The sequence below is a fragment of the Camelus bactrianus genome, chromosome 13 (assembly GCF_048773025.1).
Source record: "Camelus bactrianus isolate YW-2024 breed Bactrian camel chromosome 13, ASM4877302v1, whole genome shotgun sequence".
NCBI lineage: Eukaryota > Metazoa > Chordata > Mammalia > Artiodactyla > Camelidae > Camelus > Camelus bactrianus.
The window spans coordinates 63,828,207-63,854,470 of record NC_133551.1 but is presented as its reverse complement, the minus strand read 5'-3'; the positions used below and the strand labels follow the sequence as shown (position 1 = coordinate 63,854,470).

Genomic DNA, 26,264 nt, shown 5'->3' with positions numbered 1-26,264 from the left:
AGGCGTGCTGAGAGCTCAGCGCAGGCGCTGGGGTGGGGGTCCAGCCACTCATTCCCCAGGCTCTGCCGGGCCTGCTCTGCTCCAGGCACTTGGGAGGGCAAAGATGGACCAGACGAGGAGTCCAGGCCCCTCAATTGCCCCCATTTTCCCATTATTTGAAAAAACCTCGATTGTGGTTTTGTGGCAGGTGCCTTAATGGCACACAGACCCCTAGAATATTGTACATTGGAAGTTTTTATCCTGCAAGCAGGAGGGAGTGCGTGATGGCTGCTGCTGGGTCAGGAATCAACCACCTAGGGGCTTAGAGCCAGTCGTTAATTGAACTTGACCTTCTCGGGGTCCTCATGCACCGCCCTGCAGCCTTGGATTCCACGATAGTTGAAAACCGGAGCCCTCTCTGCCTGGGCTCATGTTTTGTCTCCCCTCCTCTGTATTCTTTCTTGATGGAAAATGAGTGCATTCAGAGCTGTGTGCCCCCTTGCCTTCTATAGCTTGCACCCAGGCCCGGGGAGGGGTGTGACTGGCCCTCTTGCTCATTTCTTCTGTCTAGTGAACAAACCCATATTGGGTACTTACTATGCTCTTGGCCTGTGCTGGGCACTGTGGAGGCTGAGAAGGATACGACAGACCCCTGCCTTGAAGAGCCAGCAGTCCCAGGAGGCGGCCAGCCCAGGGCACTGATGAGGACAGCAGAAAGCTTTTCATATTCTCAGAGGTGCAGACAAAGTCTGTGGGGGTGCAGGGGCGGAAGGAGAGGCCTGTAGTTCTAGGGGGCTGGGGCAAGCCCAGGGGAGGCATTACGGAGGAGGGGGCCTCCGAGCTGGATTTGATCCTCAGGAGATGGATAGACAGAGTAAGCAGAGGCTTGGAGGTGGGAAAGTGTGGAGTCATTCAGAGACGTCCCAACCAGAAGGGGCTAGTGATCCTCATCTCCCAGTTGTGAGAAAGAAAGCATCTGAGGCCTGAAGAAAGGAGGTGGATTTCCCACTGCCAGAGGGTCCCTGGGATCCCCAAGTCCATGTCTAGGACTGTTTCCACAGTCAGGGGTGAGAGACTCACTGGTGGGTTTCCCCGGCTTTCTCTGCTCTGGTTGGCTGAGGGGTGGGGTGGAGACAATGTGATGTTTACAGTGTCACAAGTTTATAGGGGCTGCTCTTCCTGGAGGGACAGAGTCTCTGGAAAGAGGGTATAGATGGGAGAAAAATGTTTCTCTAGTCCTGTAGTATTTGTCCCTAGGCCCATTTTACAGGTGGAAAAGTTGAGTCACAGGAGACCAAGTCAAATACCCAGAGTTGTTAAGTGTTTAGAATAAGATGAAACCAGGCTTATATGGGGCAGGAGAGAGGGGAGAGGGTGGATGCCAGACCAGGTCCAGCCATCTTCCCATCTGCTTCTGGGTCATCCCTGTCTTCCTGAGGACAATCCCAGCCCAGTCCTTCTGTGTGACTGCTCCTAGTCAGCTTCTCACCTTAGCTGTCCCGGCCTCCTTCCCAGAATACTTAGCAACAGACAAGCAGTCTGAGAGGGGCAGGAATGCCCCCCGCCCTGGGATGGGGCTGGTACCTGTTTACCCAGCTGGAGTGAGCCCAGGCTGGGGTCATGGGGAAGACCTGGGAGGCCTGTCGTCCAGCTGGTGCCCCACTGCTCAGGTCTTCTGACCCCTTCTCTCCCCTTCAGGGCCCTCCTTCAAGTGGTGGCCCAAGGTGGGGCCTGGGCTCATGGGAGAGGGGAACTTGGCTCCTGTTACATCTCCTTCATGTCTCTGCCCTTTCATCTTTCCTGAAAAAGCAGGGGTAGCCAGGAGGGAAAAGGGAGGGCAGTGAAACGGAGGAGCTGGTTAGTAAGGGGCAGGTGGACGGAGCATGGGATTTGGAACTAGAAGACCTGGGTTGGAGTCCCAGCTCTGTGTGACCCAGCAAATCACATGCCCACTCCAAACATCAGTGTCCCAGACTGCCAACTGAGGGCAGTGGTCACCCCTCTCTTGCCAGAGTCCTTGAGAAACTCAAGTACAATAATGGATGTGAAAATGCTCTGCGGAGTCAAATGCAACACGACTGGTGATTGGCACCATTATTTGATTGATTCTGATAGGTATGTGCAACTGACCGGGGCGGGAGCACTGGCCTAGGACTCAGAAGATCTGGGGGCTCGTGTAGGCTCTATGGTTCTGGGCATGAACTTTCACTTCCTCATATTGAACTGGGATAATAAGTCCTGTTCTCCCTGTCGTTTCGCTATAACCAAGGAGGATTATTCATCCGACCAGCATTACTGATTACCTGCTGTGTACTAGGACCCGGGCTAGGCTGGCATGTGGCTCCTGTCCCCAAAGAAAAATCGTACTAGAAGTGTCTATGTGGCTCAGAATCCTAGAGTGTCAGATAGAATTGATATAATTGAGTCTAGTCTCCTCGTTTTACAGATGGGAAAAACAGAGCCTTAAAAACGACAACAGCTTTCCAGGGTATCAGAAATGAGGAGCACCCATCACCACTCCTCCTGAATCCAAGGCAGGCATTGCAAATCAATCACAGAACTCTTCCCATTAAACGCGACGCTACGCGACTCTACTTCAGGATCCTTCTCAACACAACACTCCAGGCACTACCAAGCAATTGATTGAAGTTGGAGGGCAAGAAGAATCTATTTGCATATCAAGCCTAACTCCTACCTGTGGGCTGTCCAGGGGCATTTGGCCAGAATTATCAATGCTGGGACTCAAACCCAGGTTTTCTTACCCACTCTGCCTCTCATTTATTCCTGAAACCAGCCTATTTCAGTAACCACCATGTGCTCAGCTTTGTACTAGATTCAAAGATGAATAAGACCTGCTTACAGGCTCACAGTCGGGTGGGGAAGAAAGTCAAAAGGAAAATAATGATGATATGGGGGATAGCTGGAAGTATAAACAAGTTCCTGTGGGAACTCGGAGAAGTGAGGAAGCTGCCTGTTCACAGACGGGGTTGGTGGCTGGGCGGTGGTGAAGGAAGACTTCCCAAAGGAGGGCTCATTGCAATCAGCACTCAGCCAGCAAACGGCAAACATGAGCTCCAATACAGGGTCCAAATACACCGGGCTTCTCTAGGGATGAATGACAGCCGTAGCCCATGAGATGATGAGAAGTATCACGGGAGGGGCCACCGACACTGATGAATGGGCGTTTGCAATACGGAGAAGGGGCCAGAATAGGACTTCGGAGGAGTGGCTTAGGAGGTACAAGGGGGAGTTTCTAGGCTGCTTTCCTAGTTGGGCTGAAGCCCAGCTACATACACTGTCAGGCCCCTATTGAACTCACCCGTCGTACCCTGCACTCCTTCACTTGTGGCCCTCATCATGCTGCTCACTACTTAATGCAGGTTGGTCTTCCCTGGCTAGACTAGAAGCCCTGACAGGGCAGGGACTGGTCTCTTGTTACCAGCTGGGACTTGAACCGAGCCCTGGCACAGTGCCTACCCGGCTCACAGTAGGTACTCAGTAAATCTTGAACAGATGGATGAATAGATAGGTGAATGGATGAATGGATGGATGCATGGTCAGGCAGCCTCTCTAAGCCTGCAAAAGAGGGGAAATGTGCCAACCTCATAATGTAGGGATTAAACAAGATGATGTGGCTAAAAGCCCTAGAACAGTGCCTGGCATTCAAAAAATATTTATGAAAGGAATAATGATGACTGTTTAAGCACAAGTGTAAAGGCACCGTCGACAGCTCTTGACAAATGCATTTTGTATACTCTCTGCCAGGATGCTTAACAGAGGAGGGAGCCTGGGAGATGACTGTTAGAAGCATAACCCAGCAGTTTCCATCAGGACCGTAACAGCTTATTGGGAAATCCTACGCGTCCTTAAGAACGTGGAGGAACAGAGCTAAGCATTAACTGCAGATACGCAGCTGTAAGCACTTTACACATACTAACTCATGTAACTGCCACACTGACCTTGGCGGTAGGCATTGTTATTATCACCATTTGTCATATGGGGAAACTGAGTTACAGAGAGGTGAAGTAAGGTGCCCAAGGTCACACAGCCAGAATGTGGTTGACTGCCAAGGTCCCTCTCTTAACCATTTGAGAAGCTCCCAGTCCAGTGGAAGAGACAGCTGTACTACTGCGTAGCAGTTACCAAGGGCAGGGATTAGATCCAACATCTTTCTGTCCAGCAAGATGCCCGCTCATAGCAGGTTCTCAGGCAGCATCTGAGCAAGAATGAATGAATGAATGAACGAACAAATGAGCAAACAAGCAAATGAATGAGTCTTAGAGCAGTGTGCCAGGCTCTAATCGTGGTATTGCTAGACAAATGGCAGGGGTAGTGCCTAAGTCATCGGACTGCCTATGACCTGGTCAGTTTTAAAGCACGCCTAAGATATGTGTGCTTTGCTGTCCATTCCTGTCTGTCACTACCCATAAATGGCCTTGTCAGTTATCCCTCTGATCTTAACCAGAGCCCTCTGCTGTCATTTCTGTCCTTGTAGAGCAGAAGGAACCCAGGTGGTAGAGAGGGCTTGTGCCAAGGAGACCATGCTCAACTCAAAGCCAGAGGTGGAGACTTTGGCCCAAGCCCCACGTGTCCCTGGGCAGTCGCATCCCTCTGAGCCTCGCTTTCCTCACCACTGTGAGGGAAATAATAATCACACCCCCTCCCGGGCTGCTGTGAGGTGCACCCATGGCCACACTTAGGAAACAGAGGCAGGAGGTGTGGTTGTTCTGGAAAGTAGCAATTTACAGGCTGGTTTCAGGAGCAGGTGGGTCAGTCTTGAAGGTGGGAGCAGCAGGAGGCCATGGGATATATGAATGGCAGCCTGGTGCCCCGTCGGCCCCAAAGTCCACCTTCCCTACCTGACACGGTGCCTGACCTCCCGGATGGAGGCCTGGGGTCTCCAGGAGGGATCCTGCTTTAACGGATGCAGGGTACAGTGTACCTTTTGACTCCCTGGCAAAAATGTTTCCTTGGCCTCTCCCGGCGCTAGCTGAGTTCAGGAGTGAGACCCAGCTGGGGGCAGAGGGCAGATGCCAGGAGCTGGGCAAGATCTGAGACCCCAAGCAGGGATGCTAGGGGGCCTCAGGGCAGCTCGGGGAGCCAACATGCCTGGGGTTGGGTGAGGGCAACAGGAGGACCCTAAAAATGGAGCAGGGAGCTGCCCGGAGCCACTTTCTTCCCTTTCAACTTTCTGCCAAGGAACAGCATGGCCACAGGCTCCACGCGGCCCAGAGAGGAGGCCCTGCCAGCCCCCCGGGCACCTGTCCCAGAAGCCTAATTATGGGCTCGCGATGGGCAGTCCGCTTGCTGATTGAGAGTCCTTGGGGAGAAGGCACTGCTGAAAGAGTGAAATACTCTGAAGGAAACACTTACTCCTTCGCAGAAGCAGACATGGCATCTCCGCTCTCACCCCTCATGTTCACATGGGAAGTTACCACGAGCAGAAGACACTGCTTGCAGGTCCTCATTAAATCCAGCCACCCCTCTCCACCCTCACTGTCACCACCCTGTCCATCCACCATCGTGTCCCTCCACTGTCCTCCCCGCCTGGCCCACAGCACAGCCTCCCTGCTCTCCCCGTATTTCGTGCTCCACTCAGCAGACAGCAGGACCTGTTCAAATCATAGGCCATTTCACCATCTCCTTTTTGTGCCCACGGGCCCGAGGCTTGGACTCCTTCATCCCACTCTGCCACCATCTCCCACTCTTCTCCCCCTTGTTCACGCCTCTCCAGCCACAAGGGCCTCTTTGCACTCCTCAGACACACTAGGTTTCTTTATTCCCTCCTGAGGAAGGGCCCTTGCATGTGCTGTTCCCTCTGCCTGGAATCCTCTTCCCTGCACTCTCCCCACAACCAGCTCCTTCATGTCCTTCAGGTCCCAGCTCACATGTCACCTCCTCAGAGAAGCCCTCCTTGACCACCTCAGCTAGAGTTGTCCCCCTCACTCAACACCCTCCAGCACATCACCCTGTATTTACTTGATATCCGTTTATTGTCCATCTTCTTCATTTGATTAGAATCTCTACAAGTAGGGACCTAGCTTTTCTTGTTTGCTGCTCTGTCCCCAGCTGCTAGAACAGTACCTGGCACATAGTAGGGCTTCTTGTCTGTTGAATGATCCCTACCAGGAGAAATGGATAATACTAACAGCCACTTAATGAGGCCCTGCAGGCACACAGCATCCTCCAGCTGTAACCTTATTTTGTCCTCACAGTATAAAACCCTACAGGGGAGTGCCCCCATTTTACAGCTGAGAAAACTGAGGCCCCAGAGGTTCAGGCAACTTCCCTAAGGTCATGCAGAGAGCAAGAAGCAGAGACCCAGGTCTATCTAAGTCCCCACTCTGACCTCTGTGTTATTAAAACAGGGGTTATTACCCTTGTTTTACAGACAAGAGAACAGAGACTCAGAGAAGCGTGCTCCTGTGTCTGAAGACCCCAGCCAGGAAGAGCTGGGGCTGGGATTTGAGCCCAGAGTGTTGTTTCTACAGGGACAGGGCTGGCAGGAGGCCCGGGCAGCTGGAAGGCTGGCCCAGCCAGGTAGCCGTCTGTAATGCAAGGGGCTCTAGGGGTGGGCAGAAGCTGTTTGGTTTGGCAGCAGGGTCCAGGGTCCAGGGCTCACCCCCAGAGAGAGCACACCACAGTAACAATAATATTTAGTATTTATGGAGCACTTACTGCACATGTGGCTGTGTTCTAAGTGCTTTATGTGTATTAACCACCATCTTGACAACCTTAGGAGTTAGCATTATTATACCCATTTTGCAGATGACAAAACTAACCACAGAGAGGTTATGTGACTTATCGAGGTCACCCAGCTAGAAGTTGTGCCACTGGGTTAAGCTCAGGCACTCACCACTGCACTGTACTGCCTCTCTGAGGAGACAATGCTGGGTAGGCCTCTGGAGGAGCCCCAAGCCCAGCAAAGTAAACGAAGCCTGCAGTCCAGGGCCACCAGATTCTGATCCTCAGGACCCTGACTGACCCTAGCCCCTTGGGGGCTCTCAGTCTGGTCCGATCTGGAGGCTGGGTCCAAGCTCGGTGCGAGGTGCCCAGGCCTGGTAGGCAGGTGGCAGGGGTGTGGATCCCAGCTCTGCAATCTCCACACCATGGGCTCCTGGCCAGGACTCTGGACCACTCTGAGCCTCAGCCTCCTCAGCTGCGCAGTAGGGCCAGAAGTTCATCAGGATGTTGTAGTGAGAGGGGAGGCAGGCCCCTCCCAGCCTGGAGCCCGACCCCTTGAATGGTGAGCGAGCAGTGGCCGAGGGAAAGCACATGGCTTCCATCTCAGCTTAAATCCCTGCTCTGCCACTCACTGAATCAGTGATGTTTGGCAAGTGACTTACCTCCTCCCCTGTAAATGAGGATAATTATAGTATAATGTGAGATTATATAAATTAATCCACATAAGACACTTTAAACAGTGCCTGGCCCAGAGTAACTCTAAGTGTGAGCTGTTGTATATCAGAAGATTACAAATGTTAAAATAGTAGTCCTGGCCTCTCATGTAACCAAGGAGACGCTCCCCAGCAAAACTGCCTTGAGGTCAAAGTCAGCTCGGGAGCTGTGCTCTCAAGCCCTCACTTGGTGACAGCATGGGCTTTCCCTGCGGGCTGCCCTTCACCAGAAGTTGCCTCCCCACTCTTCATCTCCAGTTTTCTCAAGGATTAGAGTCCTTCCCTGTGGGTGCTAGAACCAAGTGCTTGTCAAGTTTATGAGCTTTCAGAGCCGCCTTTAGTGACAACCAGGCCTCCCCTTTTTTATAAGGACCGAGATAAGAGACGAGTTTATGAGATTAGAGGGTTGTCATCATCCTCTGCTTTGATGTCTGTCTCTGTCTCTCAGTTTCCTCCTCTTTTACGGGTCTATCAATAGGACTTACCTTGGACAAAGCACAAGCTGGAAACAGCAACTTCAGGCCCCATAAACACACTGTTCAAACAAAGGAGACATTTAGGGGAAGGTCGAAGCGCCATTTAAAGGTAATGGCTCTAAAATGATGGCGTCTGGGCAGTCTGTCATGAAGTATCCCGGCTGTTGGCCAAAGATCACTTGTTCTGCAAATCTTGCTGTTGGCTCATAATTTTCAACTTTCGACCCTTTAAAGCTGAGAAGGTGTGGAATTTTTGTAAGCTTTTGGGATAGGGGTGTTTTTAAAGTAACTTTTTAAGAAGCCACCTATTGCTGGGAAGGTGTGGGATCAGGTAGACATGAAGGGCCTGCTGAGGAGGCTCGGATCCCCAGGTCCCTGCTCTGCTGTGGTGGACTTTATGATCCAAGAATGTTCCAGTCCAGGGACTGAGTAGGCTTCTTCCTGATTCTCTGTGGGTTCACAGGCTGTCAAGCCATAGGCAGAGCTACTTGATCTGCAGGCAGTGGGCACGGAGGCAGGGACACATTGCCCGGGATGGAGTGAGAGGCTCGTTGTGGTCCGTGCCTGCCTGCCTGTCCAGCCTTATATCCTGCATCCCTTCATTCACAGACTCACAGTTCTTGCTGCAGGTCCTCAGCCTTGCTGTCTAGTTTCACATCTCCTCACCTTTGCACAGGCTGTTTCCTCTCTGCCCAGCATGCCCCTCCTTTTATTCTTCTGTCTTGTCCTTCTTTATCTTCCAAGACAGCTCAAGTGTTAGCACCTCCAGGAAACGACAATGTTCAGGTCTCCTTCTCTGGGCTCCCAGGCCTGGTACCTCCTCCCTCCACGCCCGGCATCCCCTGGCACTGATCACACTGTTTGAAAACTGCCTATTTACTTGAGCATCTTCCCCACCATGCTGGGAGCTCATTGAGTTTGGGTCCCTGGGCCCAGCAGGCCCCAGTTTGGAAGAAGTGAAGCCATGTGATATGGAGTAATTAATATTCCATCTTTTGTGTGTGTGTGTATATATATATATGTATGTATGTATTTTATTGAAGTATGGTCAGTTTATAATGTGTCAATTTCTGGTGTACAGCATAATGCTTCAGTCATACGTGAACACACATGTATTCATTTTCATATTCTTTTCCACTATAAGTTACTGTAAGATATTGAATATAGTTCGCTATGCTATATAGTATGAACTTATTTATCTATTCTATATATACTAGTTAGTATCTGCAAATCTTGAATTCCCAATTTATCCCTTCCTACCCACTTCACCCCAGCAACCATAAGTTTGTTTCCTATGTCTGTGACTCTGTTTCTGTTTTGTAAATAAGTCCGTCTATTTTTAAGATTCCACACGTAAGTGATGTCATATGGTAACACCCCATCTTTGACCTCGGATGTAGCGCTCCACTGCTCCCCTCCCAGCTCTGATACTGGCTGTGGGTAGGTTACTTATCCTCACAAAACCTTAATTGTCTCCTCTGTAAATGAGAATGTCCCTAGCACCTGCCTTAGAGGACTGCTGTAGGAATTGTTGATAAATGCTTACACATTCTATGGTATTAACTCTGAATCTTCCCCATAAGGTAAGTCCTACTGATAGACCCATATTCCAGATGAGGGCATTGAGGCACAAAAAAGTTAAGTAAGCCTGCCCAAAGTCAGTGGCAGTGCCAGGGTTCAAGGCCAGACGGACCCTGACTCCAGTGCCTGTGCCTCTAACCACTGTGATGCACAGCCCCTGTAACTTACATGAAGCCATCAGCCTGGCACATAGTAGGTGCACAATATATGGTGTTAATAGTTGTTGTTAATAGCTTGGTTCATTTCTGATGATGGAAGAGGTGGGGCTGGTTATAAGAAAGGAGGAAAGCCTCGAGAACTAGGGAAAACAGAGGAGATGGGGTAAGAGTGAGGGGAGATTGGGTCAACTGAGGCCAGAGCAGAAGAGCTGCAGTGCTGGGAGGCAAGGGCCTGGGCAGGCTGCTGAGAGGAAAGGACAGGGCACACGGCAACCATTTGAGCACTGGCACAGGACTACCACTGGCTTCCCTGCTCTTAGAGAATAAAACCTCAGAACTCCATCACTGAGCACACAAAGCCATTGTGTCGTCACCCCAGGTCACCTTTCTTGCCTTGTGTCCCACCCTTTCTCCCACACAGTCCATGCTTCAACCACCCTTCCCTGCCATTCACCCCCTCCATGCCTTTGCACACGCTGTTCGTCTGCCTGAAATGTCCTTCGTCTCTTCTGGTCCTGACAGACACTCCTACTCATCCTTTAATATCCAGTTCAAATGGCCCTTCCTTTGAAAAGCCTGCTCTGATATCCCAGCTAATCATTCTCACTCTCCCCTTCCAGACCATGAGTGTCAGGGCCAGGGACTGTCTTAGTTCACTCTGTACCTGGTGCTCAACACAGGAATGGGCACAAAGTCATTACTTAGAATGTTGGGCTTTTTTTCAATTGAGTAAGTCTGTCCTCACACTGAGGGCAGGCCATGGTGTCCCCAGTGTCCAGGAGGGCTAAGACATGGAGGCAGAAGCCAAGTGAGATTAAGGAGAGAACTCATATTTCCCAGAAACCCAGGCAAGAGAATGCTCTAGGGCAAGTCAGGCTCCAGAACTCTGCTATGTGCCTAGAAAATGCTGCCCAGGGAGTTTGAACCTGGGACACAACTCCAAGCCCCTCCAGCACCATCCGAAGATGACTGCGGATAGAAAGCCAGCCAGATGCCTGAGAGAGCCTGTCCACTATCACTCATTGGATCACCTTAAAATGTGCTCAAAACTGACCCTGCCTGAGCAGCAGGGAGGATGCTGGCTTGTCACTCTCTTTCTACTCTTACAGCCTAAGACCACATTGGCTTTTTCAGCAGCTTTTGGCTTGTGGTCAACTCAAACCCCCAGATCTTTTTCACTGGGATGGCTGCCAAGCCACATCTTGTGCATTTGATTTATGGCTTGGGTTAGCAGAGGCCCACTCCTGCTCCCCAGAAGCCGACAGAAGAAGGGCAACGGTTTCTGTACCCTCAGGAGGGAGAGTGATTGCAGGCCCCCCAACCCAGAAGCCTCAGTGTGAATGTGGGCGAGCTCCCCCTCTCCCTGTTTGTGTTTCCTAATCCCTTTTCCTTGAGGCGCCAAATGCCAGGACCTCTTGAGTGGGGTTTTCATTAGCATTCAATTCACAGGGCACGAGGGCTCAAGCAGACCAACCTTTTGGGTTACTGGGGGTAAGTAGTAGTTCTGGAAAGCACCCAGGAGGGCAGTGAGAGAGAGAGGCACGTGCTGGAGGCCCAGGATCCTGAATGTGATGACCACGTGTCCCGGGGAAGGCCCTTCATCGCTCTGAGCCTCATCTTCTCGTGCAGAACAGGAGCGACAAACCCTGACCCCAGGGCATTGTTAGGCCAAAAGGGCCCTGGCAGAAAGTGCCATCCCAAACATGATGGTGTCTGTCCAGGGTCAGAGACAGCAGGGGCCAAGCAGATGGGTATCCGGTGCCCGGTGATGTCCTGCTCTTATCCCATTACACGGAGAGGAACCGGAGAAGGACCGAGGCACTGAGCTTGCACCACCTTTGCAGACACTTTTCCTGCTTGGTGGAAATTCTCCCCAAGGATTGCCTTTTAAATGCTACCATTCAGAAAAGCTTTCCCCACCACACCCTCTAAAGTGACCCACTGTGGTCCTGCCCAGTGCCGGGCTATCTCCTTCATGGCCATCACAAATCACATAGAATATCTGTGTTTGGCCATTGCTTCTTTCCCTCCCTCTCTAGACCCTCAGCTCCATGTGGACAGGAGCTACGTCTTCCTCGTTTGCCACTGTCCCCACCTCCTGACTTCACCCCCGGCCCGGCCCCAGCACATAGTCAGGACTCAGTGGTACTTGGCAAATGACCATCAGGGACTTTGAAGGCATTCCTTCAAACAGGCATTGGCTACAGAGTCTTTCTTTCTTTCTTTCTTTCTTTTTTTTAGTTGAAGTACAGTCAGTTACAATGTGTCAGTTTCTCGTGTACAGCACAGTGTCCCAGTCATGTGTATCCATACGTATATTCACTGGCTACAGATTCTGATTGTGTTCAGTGAGCTAAGGGATCCCTACAGAACCCAAAAGAGAAACATATATTTATTTCCCTCTGCCACAAACAAGGTCACTTCCCCTCCCAGCCTCAGTTTCCCCAGCTGCAAAATGAGGTGTAAAATGAGAGACTGAACTAACTCCTTTCTCTCAAGTACTTCAAGCTCTAGAAGACTCTTAAGTCAGCACAGGAAGGGGGAGGAAATTGTATTGAATTGTATTGCCTGTTGGGCTGAAAAAAACAACTTCTGCCAGGAAATCTCTCTTACTCTGTCACTTTCTCCACTGGCCTGGAAAACGCAGCCCTGCGCAGGCCTGGGCTTGCGGAACCCACACTGCAGAAGTCACAGGCCCCCTCCTGCCCTGGGGCCTGGGCAAAGAGGCCCCTGAAAGGTGTAAGGCAGCTGCTTCCCCTGGGGTCCGGGGGTTTGTTGCCTTAACCGAGCTCACAGAGCAGGTAAAAAATTCCAGACATGTTCTCCGCTGACAGCTAATTGTGTCCTTTATTAATGACCATAGCTTTCTTGGGGCAGGTGGGAGGAGGGAGGAGCCCAGGGGGGCTCCCTCAGGTGGAGCTGATGACCCCATTTCTGGATCCCATAAAAGGGGAAGTGCTCTGTGAGGTGACCCTGAAAGTGCACCCCCCAGCTGGAGAGGAGAGGGGGCTTTCCCAGGCTCCCCAAGCCCCAGTAGGGGCGGCTGGCGCCGACAAAATGATGCAGGGATTTTGGAATCTGGCGGCCCAGGCTCTGGGTTCTAAGTTGGCCTCTCAGAACACAACACCAAAGTAAAGTGGATGGTCTGAAGAGGGGGATCCCCAAGGGGGGTTGGGAGATGCTCCCAGCCCCATCCGGCCATTGCCCCTCTCGTGGCACGAGGACCAGGCTGACGGGCCCTTCCTCAGTGACCTACTGCACCACCTGTCAATACAGCAGCCAGATGTGCCGGGGGACCCGGGCCTGCCCTGCCAGATGTGTCAAGCTTTCCGAACACATCCGGCTTCCCCTCAGGCACGTTGTGATTATTATTTAACACTCGCTTTTCCAGCATCTGTGAGTCCTGAGAATTACAGACTGGGAGGCTCCGCCATGTCGCTCCAGCTTCAGGTCTGGGGGCCTGGAGCTCACTGCTGGTCAAAGGGCCTGTTTTCTCCAGGACCCGTTAAGGCCTTTACAAGCCCTGTTGCAGTGATAGCCTTGAGCTGGGGCGGCCTTTTGTGGAGCTCTGTCTGTCCCCCATTTTCTCACTAGGATACCATGTTAGCCTGGGGAGGAAGGTGGGGTGTGCAGCATTAACCCCAATTATAGATGAGGGATGTGAGACTCAGAGAGGGACACATGAGGAAGTAGCTGAGCTAAGACTTGAGCCAGGCAGGGGAAACAGCACGTGCAAAGGCCCTGAGGCTAGGGGAGGCATGATGTACGCCAGGACAGCCAAGAAGCTAGTGTGGCTGGAGTGGAGTAGACACAAGGGAGAGTTCTAAGAGGTGAGTTCAGAGAGGCAAAGGGAATACAATTAAATAAAAAAGAATAAGGATAAGTTTAACCAGAGTGGTAAAGGGGGCTTTGTAGCCTATTCTTTTTCGCCCCAAGTGAGGTGGGAGCTGTTGAAAGGCTATGAGCAGAGAAGCAACACACCACTGATTCCTCTTCTGCAGGGTCCCTCTGGCTGGTATGTTGAGAGCAGACTGCAGCCAGAGGAAAGTGAGGAGGTGAGAGGGCAAGGGTGAAAGCCAGGAAGCCAGTTGGGAGGCTACTGCGGTGAGCTGACAGCTACTGCTCCTCTGCCCTTCTTTTTCCCTTCCAATCTGGGTATCAGGACTCCTGGGCTACAGCCACTAACTTGCTGTGTGACCTTAGGCAAGTCACTGTCCCTGTCTGGGTCATGTATTCTGGACTCATAAAATGAGGAGCTTGGAATAAAGATCGTGAAATTTCTCCTGACTTACAGTGACCCAGGCCCGACCCCCTCCTCTGCCTCTCCAGCTTCATCTCCCATATCTCCCAGACTTGAACTTCATGCTTCAGCGACCCTGAACTATTTGTAGCTACACACACACACATACACACGCTTTATGTTATTCGGGCCTCCGTGCCTTTGCACAGGCTGCCCCCTTTTCCTGCAATGCCCTCTCCTACAGGTCACCCTGCGCACGGAGAGCCTGTGTTCTTCAGCAGCTCTCAAGCTCGCTGGCATCTCCTCCATGGGCTTCTCCAGCCCACTCCCCTTCCTCACTGTTCCGGGACATCCGGGCAGGCCATACTATTCTTTAAGAGACAGCTGATAAAGTAGATGTGGACTCAAAGCTGGCTTCAAATCCCAGCTGCATCTCTGGAGTTGCCTAGTGTTTTGGACCCTCTGTTTCCCCATCTGTAAAATAGAGATAAGTATATTTCCTACTCCCAAGGTCAAGGTGAGAATGCAGTAAGATTGTAAAGCACCTAACCCAGTGCCTGGCATGTGGTAACTGCCTGGAATCTGTGAGGCCAGATGTTAGCTAAAGAGAAAGGGCTGTTGCATGAAAGCGGGGCGAGGGGTCTACCCTGGACAGAGTGGCCCCAGATCTCTGGAATAGCCCTGGTCAGGATCCCAGGACAGCCTCCCAGCAGTCCTGTGGCCCAAGGGGATTCCTACCCACACCTCCTGTCAGCAACCCCTCCCTCTGCTCACCTCCTCCATCAGGGTCTGGTCAAAGCTGCCTACCGGCAGCCACACAACACTTGGAAATATCCTTAATTGCTTCACCAGAGTGGGGAGTCACCCTGCAGGCAGATAATTAAAAAGTTCAGAGCTTGATTAATTGGGAGGAAATTGGAGGAATGGGGCTGCCTGCTGGGCGGGCGGGAGCTCGCAGCCCCTACCGTGGGGATGGCATGAGGGAGGCAGGCCAGAGCCAGGACTGGAGGCCCGACGTAGGATCCAGGGACTGGGGAGCCGGGAGTGAAACATTCCTACCCACCCTTGTGATTGCGGGCTTTGGGGTCTGGCTCCCTGAGGAGACTGTGAGTTCGCCCCTCCCTCACGGCCCCGGCACAACTGCGGAGGAGATGTCTAGAGACACAGTGGTCATGGAAGTTCTAACTGCTCCAGGTTTGGAGCCTTCCAGCCTGTTGTTGAGTGAGGTATCACAGAGGGTCTGCTCTGGGCCAGGCTGCAAACAGGACGGAAGTGGGGGTTGCCTTAATGGAGCTCATAGTTGGGCAGGTGAGAGGGTAGAGAGACAGATGTTAACCAAATGCCAAGAAGGACGAAAGTAGGATGTCTTGAGAGCCCATAACTGGGCTCACGAGATGAGCTCTGGGGCCTCTGACATGGTCCAGAGGCCTAGAACAAAATCTCCAGTCCACATACAAGCTGGGTGTGACCTTAAGCACAAGATTGCACCTTTCTGAGCCTCAGTCAGCCAGTCAACAAACACTTTCTGAGACCTCCTGTCCATCACCTGTCAGCCAGACCCTGGGGCTGAGAAGAGCCAGACCTTGTGGGTATCCACTGCCGCTGGGTTCACAGCCTCGCGCAGGAGGCAGACAGGCACACCGTATACTTGTGCAATGGCAGAGGCGAGGTGCTGGTGCTTTGGGGGCACAGAAGAGAGGCCCCAAACCCAGCCTTGGTGGGGGTGGCATCCAAGGAAGACCAAAAGGTGATTTGGGTTGGAGCTGAGATTTGAAGGATAAAAAGGAATTAGCCAGGCTGGAGAGGGAACTGCCTGAACCAAGGCCTGGATGGGAGACCAGGCACAGCCTGCTGGGGAGCTGGAAGCTGCCTCCGATGACCGGAGCCCAGGGCGCAGCTGGGAGGGTGTGGGAGCTGAGGCTGGCAGGTGGACCATGGAGGGGAGGCTGAAGCAGGTGGGACTCACCACAGGCACCAGGGAGCCGTTGAAGGGTCTTGAGCAGAGGAAGGATCCCGCAGATAGCCGTGTGGACACTGGCCCGGAGAGGCCCTGGATTCCCCCCTCGGGCAAAGAGGAGGCGTGTTAACACAGTTCCTGCCGCTGCCTTCTGACTTCTGTAGTCCTGCCAGCTGCTGGCAGGCAGCCACAGAGCCCAGGTCCCAGCAGGGACAAGCATGGGGAGCCTGGGCATGTGTGGGAGGGGGGCAGAATGACTGACATCCCCTGGGTGGTCCCAGTAGGAGCTAGCACTGCAGGCGGATGACCCTGAGGCACTCTGTGGACTTAACCTGGAAGAGCAGAGCTCCCCCTTGAGGGGGGGGGGGAGGACTGGAAGGGCAGGGGGGCACCCTTCATCAAGCTGGAGCACTAAGGGCCTTGCAGGTGATGTTAAAGCATGGACTGTGGGGCACAGGCGCTGCCCCGAAGCCTCTGAGTAGTTTAGACAAGGCACTTCCTTTCTAAGAGCCTCTGGGCAGTTTCCTAATCTCTAAAATGGGGATAACACCTCCTGCTGCACAGGGTAACCGTGAGGACAGATAAGGTTATAGGCCCTGGAAGCTCCTGGCCCAGCACCAGGCGGCTGCGTGTGGACACACAGCGGTTGGAAGCTCCTCCCCTGAGCCAGGAACTTACCACCTGCTTCCAGCCCAGCCCAGGGGCACTGACTCCACTGGCTTAACTTCAGCAGCAAAAGCAGGAAGCGTGCAAAATGCAAAAGCCACTTTGCATGAGGGAGACCCCCAAATCCTGCCCACTCAGCCACAAGAACACCGCAGGCCCAGCCCTGACTGACACTCAGGAGGAGCCCCTGCAGATGCACACATCAGATCAGTTTCTCCATCGAGCCCCGGGCTGGGTGCCTGAGTCTGTCCACAGCCAGCATCCCGCAGCTGGAGAGGCCGCAGAGATGGTCCAGCCACACGCAAAGTATGCAGGAAGCTGCCCAGGCCCACAGAGCAAGGGCCCACAGGGCAGCCGAGCCCTGGCCTCCCCACTCTGGGCCCAGGACTCTTTTCTCTGTCCAGACTCCTCTCCCCAACCTAAATCTAGAACCTCCTGGAGATCCCAAGGCAGGAAAGTAAGCCAGCTGCCCTTTAAACCTGGCACTGCTGAGCCCGAGACGACTTCCTGGCGCCTCTGCCCACAGTGGGCAGCCGTCAGCCCTGGTTAGAGGAAGGTGTACTGGCTCTGTGCTCAGTTGTGGCCTCTTACAGGCCGAGCCTGGGCCTTTTTTGTCTCCATGACCCAGTGCCTAGCACACAACAGGGGCTTAATAAGTGCCTGTTGAATGAATTCACAACTCATCATCTTCCCAACTGGACCTGTACTCCTGAGGGCAGTGCTACATTTTCTTTGTCTCTGTATCCCTAGGGCTTAGCACAGAGCAAGTGATGGGCCAAGAATGAATGCATATAATAAAAGCCAACGCTTGTATAGCCCTTAACGTGAACCAGGCAGGCACTGTTGCAAGTGCCTTCTCTGTATTAACTCATGTAATCTCAGCAAATATAAGAGCAGTGTCATCATTCTCCTTTGTTACACAGACAAGGAAACAGAGGCACAGAGAGGTAGGTAACTCACCCACAGTCGCACTGTTAGCAAGAGGCAGGCCTGGGATTCTGCCCTGGCAGCCAGCTCCACAGTTCATGCCCAGGTTCAATTTCATCGGGTTCTCGGGAGTGGGAGCTAGACTGCGGTGAGCCTGTCACTCGCTACCCAGAACCACAGACAGAGCCCTCTGGTCGACAGGACCCCCAGGAAGATAGAGAAACTCCTTCCCCACCCCCGAGGCCTGGCACACTGGGCACATGGGACTCCACCATGGCACTAGTCGTTCTGGGGATTAATCCAGAGTCTCTGGGAGGAGAAAGGGGAGCAGAGCTGCACGCCTGCCACGGAGGCTTTGAGGATCACCCGGTGCCAATTAGCAGCCCCACTGTGCCAGGCCCAGATGGAGCCCTGCCTCGGCCTGACTCGGGGCTCACTCGGTCAATTATCACCTATCCCTGGAGCACAGGGGGCAGGCGGGGAGAAAATCTGTTTCTCCGTAATCCTCTCTCCTCCTCCCCGGCTGACTGCCATCCCCGCCTTGGGTTGCCCAGCCAAGGGCTCTGGGCATCTGCTGAAGGCAGGTGCTGGCTGGAGGCCTTGGCTCCAAGTCCTGGGTTTAGGGCCCAGGCTTTGCCTCTGCCTTACTGAGTGACCCCAGCAAGCCCTGTCCCCTCAGAAGGCCTGACAAGATGGTCTCCAGCCCTGACACTCAGTCACTGGATGATTTCTATATCTAGTAGTACCTGGAATCACAAAGACCTAGAGTGAAACCTCTTCTGCCATTTGGTAGCTATGTGACCTTGAGGCATTCACTTCACCTCATCTGAGCCTCAGTTTCACCATCTGTAAAATGGGGGTGATAATGGTACCCACATCTGCAGGTGGTCATGTGATTTATTGAGAGAACCCATACAAATCACTTGCACTGCACTTGGCACCTGGAAAGCACATGAGTGGGAATTGTGATTGTCCTTACTTGCTGGATGAGTAATAAGAGCTAACATTTATGTAGCACTTACTGTATGTTTTAAGCCCTTAATGTATATCATCATATCAAACCCACGGCCCCTCCCTCAAGTTGCTCACTGTCCAGTTAGGGAGATAGACCTGCCTTCATTCAGCAAACTGAGTTAAATGAGCACTTACTATGTGCCAGACCCTGTACAAGGTGCTAGGAATGTAGAGATTAAAGCCCCAGCCCCTACATGAACCAGCGTTCACCAACAAGTAGGTGGTCACCTGTGGGTGAGGTCCAGTGGTGGGACGGGCTGGTTTGTACTGGCTTGGCTTGCAAGAGCCGATTCTGGGTATTTCTTCCTGGCTTAGTGTTCAGTTATCTCAAACCGGTAGCTTGAAATTTGCCCTGATGGGAGCTTTTCACCACAGAAATTGGCAAACACAATAAATCAAGGCTTTTTTTTTTCCCCCTGAACATCCATTTACCAGCGCACCACTGCCCTGTGTCTGGTGTGTTGCAGTGAAGTGTGAGGTATCTGCAGTAGGGAGTGGAGGGCAGTCCTCCCAGAGGTGCACACATCAGATTCACAGTCTAACAGGGCAGGAGGATGGGGGAGAAGGGCATTCAGGCACAGGGACCAGTGCATGTGCAACCAAGGCATCCAGAGAATTTCAAACAGAAAAGAGAGGTGACAGATGCGGCTGAGAAGCATACAGGATGGCTGCCTGGGACTGAGGGCATTTCTGGGATGCAGGGCTTCCACTTTGAAAACCGGGGATGACTTGGTCACCCTGTGGACAGGAACCTGGGAGGACCCGTGGGGAGAAGAGTGAGAAATGGGAAGGGGTCTGAGCATCAGTGAGGCCTGATGAAACTGACCCGGTAACGGCAGTACCAAACCTGGCATTTACTTGGCTGAGTATCTTCTCCCCACTTCCTCATCTGCTTCTCACGACACCCTTTAAGGGGCATATTCGTTCACTCAGCAAATATATATTGAGCACCTACTGTGTTCCCACCACTCTGCCAGGAGCTAGGGAACCAATGAGAACCAGACAAACCTGGTTCTTCTTTCTCTCTCCAGGTACTTCCAGTGCAGGGAAAAGACAGCACACGAGTTTCTAGACTGTTTTCTAATATAATTACAAACTGTAATGAGGATCAGCGAGGGAAACTGAGACTAAGGGGGATGGCAGGAAGGGGCAGGAAAACCCCAGAGCCACCCTTGCAGGCCTCGTGAGCCAGAGCTAGGCGTGTGCACACCTTCTAACTGAGTGGGGAGCCCCTGGTGAGTTTGAGCTCTGATTCATTCTCATCAGATCACCCCAAGCCATCGTGGAGGGGATGCAGACAGGAGCAGGAGACCCGTTCAGAGGCTCTCAATGTGTCAACACCGTGCAGGTATCATCAGCTCCTTTTCTGGAGGAGGAGACTGAGCCTCAGAGAGGGCGGAGGACCTGTCTAAGCCCACACACTTGTCAGAGGTGCAGCTGCCCAGGTCTGAGACTTCAGCTCACATTGTTTCCTTCTCACTTCTGTACATGAGACTCAGGTGCTGGCAGGACGGGGCACCTTCCCAGCTGAGAAGCTTGGAGCACATATCAGATACTCCTGATGTGTGGCCCTGGGGCCCTGGGCACCATGGATGGGCGGCTGCCCCAGGCCCGTCTCTGTGGGAGAAGAGGTAGCTGATGGGAGCTGAGGCCCCAGCACACCCCAACCACACAATACACCTGGGATCAGACTCAGCCTCTGCTGCTAAAGAGCCCTGGTGTCTGCTCCTCTCTGGACCTCAGTTTCCTCAAATGTCCAACAAGGTGGCTCAGCTGCACACCCCCAGCCCCCCACCATGCCCACCCATCACTCACTAGGTACCCTACATCGTATTGGGAGTTTATAGCCCAGCCAGGTACTTACAGATTCATAGGTAATTAAAAGAGACACATCAACCCTTTGTGGGGGCTTAGGGAAGACTTCCTGGAAGGGGTGATAACTGTGCTGAGTGTTAAAGGGATGTGGGAGCTTGCCTGATGACAAGGGAGGGCCTTCCAGGTAACGAGGGCAGGAGGGACCAAGGCCAGAGGTGTGGGGGTGGGCCTGGGGGCACCGTGTGTGGAGCATCAGGCACAGGGCGCGGGGTGGTGGGCAGTGCCAGCCCTGGGGCCCCGGGCACCCTGAGGAGTTTAGGGAGCTGTTGCGGATTTTCTTTTCAAATAGGAGTTTTATTTATAATTCACATGCCGTACAAGTCACCTGTTTAAACTGTACAGTTCACTGACTTGTAGTATTTTCACAAATTGTGTAACCATCACCACAATGAATTTTAGACCATTTTCATCACCTCAGAAAGAAACCCCGCACCCATCAGCAGTCACTCCCCATTCTCTGCTCTCCCAGCCCCTGGCAACCACTAGTCTGCTTTCTGTCTCTATAGATGTGCCTACTCTGGACATTTTCATATAAATGGAAGCATACACTGTGGCCTTTTGTGACTGGCTTCTTTCACTAAGCACAACATTTTCAAGGTTCATCCCCGATGTAGCATGTATCAGTACTTCATTCCTTTTTATGGCTAAATAATATTCCACTGTATACCATTGTGGATTTTTAAATGACACAGAAAGGTTTGCACTTTAGAAAGCTGGCTCTAGAGGGTGGGCAGGAGGAGGCCAGATGGCCTTGGAAACGAAAGGCTAAGGAGTGGGTGGGAGGAGCTTTCTGGATGCCCTCAGGGGTGGGAGGACAGCACAGAGGAGCCAGGACTGGGCACTGCTGAGGAGGGAAGACCTGGTAATTGATTGGCTGCAGGGGGTGAGGGGAGGGAGGAGGCACCAGGGTTCCTGGTGACCAGGTGGAGAGCAAGGCCACTTCCCAAGACAGAAGTGTGGGTTTTATGAAGCACGGTGCCGATAGATACAGAGGCGTTGAATGCCTGGTGGGAGGGCTGGCGGGTAGCCAAGCAGCACACCTAAAGAGGGAAGGCTTCTGGAGGAGGCAGCCTAGGGAGCTGGAGAGGGGGCCAGGACATGGTGATGGGAGCGGACAGGCAGGGAGGCAGTCCAGATGGAGGGGCTGGCACAGCACGGAGGGGAGAGTGGGCAGCCACCCACCAGCCAGGCCCATGGAACTGCCAGCAGATGGAAGAGGCGTGCTAAGCTGGGCATGCTCTCGCCTGAGAGGGAGCCAACAGGATCATGGTCTTGGGGCCGAAACCTTTTGGCATCTATCAGGATGGTCCTAGACCCTTATAGGAGCCCTGAATCCCCATTCTACAGCAGAGGAAACTGTGGCTCAGAGAGGTCAACTGCTTAACTGGAGCCAGGGCTGCAGCCTGCGTGTCTTGATGGACAGTGCCGGGATGGTGAGGCTGCCCCTGCATCCGGTCAGCAGGGAAAGGCTGGTGCCAGGAGGAAGGTGAGAAGGAGAGGGGGCAGGAGGACTCCAGGATTCTAGAGCCAGTGCAGCAAAATGCAGAAAGCCCTGGACGGACACCCAGGGCAGGAGCTGCCAGTCCTTGCCCAGCACTCATGGACTATTTTTGGCACAACATAAGTCTCTTGAAGGCAGAATAGTGTGGTGGTTAGGGAAGTGACCTCTGGGGCGAGACCACTTGGGGTGGAATCCCAGCTCTGCCAATGTAAGCCCACATCCTCAGAAAGTTAGTTCTCCTCTGTGCTTTCTTTCCCCCCCATCAGAAAATGTAGGTGATAAATCACCTCCGTCGTAGGGCTAGGCAAGGTGTGGATGAGTTACTAGGACAGCGCCAGTACTTAATAAGTACTCAATCAACTAAACATTGTCCGCTTCATATTTATGCTCTGGAGCCCTGGTTTCCCCATCTGTAGGACAGATGCCCTAATAACTCCCCAGAGATACTGCCATCCTCCTTGTTGGAGTCACGTAGCCTGGTTGGTTGGATGCATCAAAGTCCTGTCTTCCCCTCTTCTGGCAACTCCTTAAGGACTGGGCTGAAGCTGGCTCTTCTCCCAGATCCCCGCAGGACCTGGTCAGGGTGTCATCAGCCAGGGTTGCAGGATTAGGAAGGTTACCACCTTCTGGAAGCTCCCTCCGAAAGGCAGGCAAAGTAGGTTCCCAGGGGTCTGGGGGTGCTGTTTTCTAGCACCCCAGGGGGAATGGTCCTTGGCTTATTTACTGAGATTGTAACTGCAACCCTTCCCTGACCCTGCACCAGGCAGTGTTCATCACATGCAATCCTCATGGACACTTTATTGGGTAGATGCTTTCTTACCAATGAGAAAACTATAGCTCAGAGAGGTTGAACTACCTGTCTGAGGTCACCCGGCAGATTGGTATTTGAACTAGATACAGTTTAATAATGTCAGGAATTGTTCAGTAGTTTTGCCTGAATTAACCAATGTAATCCTCGCAATGACTCTAGGAGGTAGATACTATTGTTCCCATTTTACAGATGAGGAAACAGTTTACGTGACTTGCTCAAGGCCAAATGGCTGGCATAGGTGGAGCTGGGATTTGCCAGGCAGCCTGCACACTAACCACCATTTCTCAGTGCCTTTCTGCTTACATGATCTCCAAAGCCCATGCTCTTTCCACTTAAGCAGGAAGCTTCAGGAAGTATTTATGGAATGCCTGCCAAGTGCCAGGTTCTGTGCTGGGCACAGGGGAAGGAGCTGTGCATCAAACATGGCTCCAATCCTGGGGTTGCTGAGAGCACGGCCAAGAGATCCCTTTGATGAATAACTATCAGGGGAGTAAAGCACTCTGGACTTGTCATGTACAACCAAGGAGGGGCAGCATCTCTGAGGCTGGAGCTGGTTAAGGGGTTAGGGGGAGGGCGATTTGCTCAGACTTGGATTTGGAAGATAAGCTTGAATACTAGGGCTGGAAAAATGATTTAGGGAAATTTATGTGAGCCATTTAGATATGAGGAAACTGATGTTCAGAGATGCAGAGTTGCTTGCCAAAGGTCACACAGCACATGGACATGGAATGTGATCCAGGTGAGAGCCCTTGGCCTGTGGACAGTTCAGCCACATTTCATCCCAAGGAGGAACTTGCCCATTGCAAAGCTCAGCAGAGCTAAGATTATGAACCCCAGGAAGTGAAAGAAGAAACAGGCCAAGAACAGGGCAGAGCCTAGACCCTAGGCCTCCTGATTCCCAGCCCAGGGCCAGGAGGGAGAGGCGGGTGGATTTGCACACAGGCCCACACAGGAGTGGTCACCTCTTGAAGAACCTAAGCCTTGAACTTCAGGGCCTGAATCCAAAGCCTGAGCATCCTCCCCAGAGCAGGAAGAAAGCCAAAGCCCCCGGGGAGCCCAGATTGCCGAATGCCCACCAAGTGCAAACACTGCCCTCCTCAGGCTGTCCCTGGTACTGCAAGTCCTCTTTATTTTAATAAATTGGTCAACCACCTGCTATAACAACAGCTGCTAGTCATTTGGGCACCTGTACTGTGCAAGGTCTCATGCCATGTGCCTTACATGCTTATGCCAAATGCTCACAATGGCCTGCAGAAATCAGTCTTAGAATGGTAATTTTACTAATAAAGAAACCAAGCCTCAGAATGGCTAAGCCACCTGTTTGGGCCGCACAGCTAGGAAAAGGTCAAACTGGGACTCAGATCAGATCTGTCTGCTTCCAAAGCCAGCATTCTTTCCTGTTCTACCCCATCACCTCCCCACCTACCTGTGCTGTGCTAGGACTTTTCTCCTCTAATGTAATCATCTCCATCATCTGGAACCCAGGAATCTAGTTACAAGAGTCAAGGCCCAGCCAGCCATTAGTAAACAAGACCAGGCCGTGGGCACTGCCCTAGACCTCTTCAGACTAAGTCAGGATTGGCCCTAGAAGCTGTGGCACTGGCATAGGTGAGGAATGATTGCTAGGGGCCCCAGCTGAACCCACAGACAGCTTCAGAGACAAGAAACCAGTCAGCCTGGAACCTTCCAGACACAGCTAGGACTTCCACGTTGGCAGCTGGAGACTCCCAAGAACTTCAGGAGATGGGGTTTCCTATCATGACACTGCGCGGTCCCTCCTTATGCTGCATGATCCTCCCATGCCTCTCTGAGTCCTCATCTGGTTTCCCCAGTGACTCTCCTTGTCTTCTCTCCCAGGTTGTCCATCTGGAACCTTCAAGGCCAACCAAGGGGACGAAGCCTGTACCCACTGTCCCATCAACAGCCGGACCACTTCAGAAGGGGCCACCAACTGTGTCTGCCGCAATGGCTACTATAGAGCAGACCTGGACCCCCTGGACATGCCCTGCACAAGTACGTCCAGAGCCCCAGGAGGGCAGTGCCTGACCGAGTCCCAAGCCCACCTGCAGAAAAGCTCAGAGTGAGAGTAGGGTGGCTGTCTAGCTATAGTCAGCCTTTCCTAAGTGAGGAGCAGCCAGTTACCTGGTGGGAGGGGAAATGGAAAAGTGCCTGGAAAGGACTATCCTGGGGTAGCTGTGCTGCCAACGTGCAGATACCACGGAGCTGGCATATGGCTCCTTACCCCCTTCTGCTCAGTCACATGGAAGACGAAGTCAAGGTCTTGATTCACAAAAGGACAGAGAACGGGAGGCCTGGCAGAAGAAGAACCCACATGAGTGGTGTCTTTGGTAGAAGAGGCGCCCCAGTGTTCTGCCCTGGCAATGGCTCCGTGAATCACAGGCCAAGGTTCTCTACAAACAGGGTGACTACAAGGGCAGTGTTACAACCCCTGTGTCAGACAGGAATGGCAGTCAGCTGCAAGCAGCAGAGAGCTGACCCCAGTGGCTTAAACCATAGGGATTTATTCTCTCATACGATAGAAGCCCAAAGATAGGCAGCCCTGGGGAAGTGGGGCAAATCCATGAAGCTCCCTGAGACCCGGCTCTTTCTTCTGCTCTACCATCCATAGCATGTGGTGTCTACCCATCAGGTCATTTCACAGTCCAACATTGCTGCCGAAGCTCCAGCCATCACACACATTCTCAGCAGCAGAAAGAAGGAAAGGGACAAAGGGATACGTTACAGCTGTCTCTTTTTAAGAAAAAGTTCTAACCAGCAAACTTTTGTGAATCATTGGCCAGCACTTAGTCACAGAAGGCTGGGAAATATAGCCTTTAGCTGGACATATTACTACCCTGAATTAAATTGGGTTCTGTCATAAGGGTAAAAGGGGAAATGGACATTGGGTGTATATAATCTACAACACAAAAAGACTGTCCCTAGTAACAGACACGGAGGCTGGTGGAGTCCAGGGAGAAAGGTTTAAGTGGATGTGTGCAGCAGGATGAGCTATATTCTAGAAACATGTCTGGTGGGTGGAGAGGAGAAAGGATTTGGAGGAAGCATTATGGGAGGCCTAGGCTGGAGCCATGGCAGTGGTACAGAGCAGTCTCTTGGGGAACATGCTCCCACAGCCCCCACTGACCGACACCTCTCCCCCTCCCCAGCCATCCCCTCCGCACCCCAGGCCGTGATCTCCAGTGTCAACGAGACCTCACTCATGCTGGAGTGGACCCCGCCCCGTGACTCAGGAGGCCGGGAGGATCTCGTCTACAACATCATCTGTAAGAGCTGCGGCTCGGGCCGGGGGGCCTGCACCCGCTGTGGGGACAACGTGCAGTACGCGCCCCGCCAGCTGGGCCTGACCGAGCCGCGCATTTACATCAGTGACCTGCTGGCCCACACCCAGTACACCTTCGAGATCCAGGCCGTGAACGGCGTCACTGACCAGAGCCCCTTCTCACCGCAGTTCGCCTCCGTGAACATCACCACCAACCAGGCAGGTAAGCGCTTCAAATGCCAGCTCCCAGGGCAGCCCTGCACCGTGCTGTACCAGATGGGTAACCTGCCAGCCCTCGTTAAACACTCCCTCACGTCTGTGGAGTGGTTTCCTCTTTTCCAAGGCTGTTCATGTGATCAGCCACCTGGGAGAGTGAGTGCTACCTCTCCACTGTAGTGGCAT

At 52.8% G+C, this 26,264-nt stretch overlaps 1 protein-coding gene across 3 annotated transcripts in view; it reads left to right on the top strand.

Annotated features, from left to right (window-relative positions):
* The window catches only part of EPHB2 (EPH receptor B2), a 175,975-nt gene that overhangs the window by 111,388 nt on the left and 38,323 nt on the right, over nucleotides 1–26,264 (top strand). For all 3 annotated transcript variants that reach the window (XM_074377220.1, XM_074377218.1, XM_074377219.1), the window contains exons 4-5: nucleotides 24,440–24,595; nucleotides 25,750–26,085. In XM_074377220.1, the coding sequence (XP_074233321.1) occupies nucleotides 24,440–24,595; nucleotides 25,750–26,085 (492 nt within the window). The remainder of the gene's footprint in view (nucleotides 1–24,439; nucleotides 24,596–25,749; nucleotides 26,086–26,264) is intronic.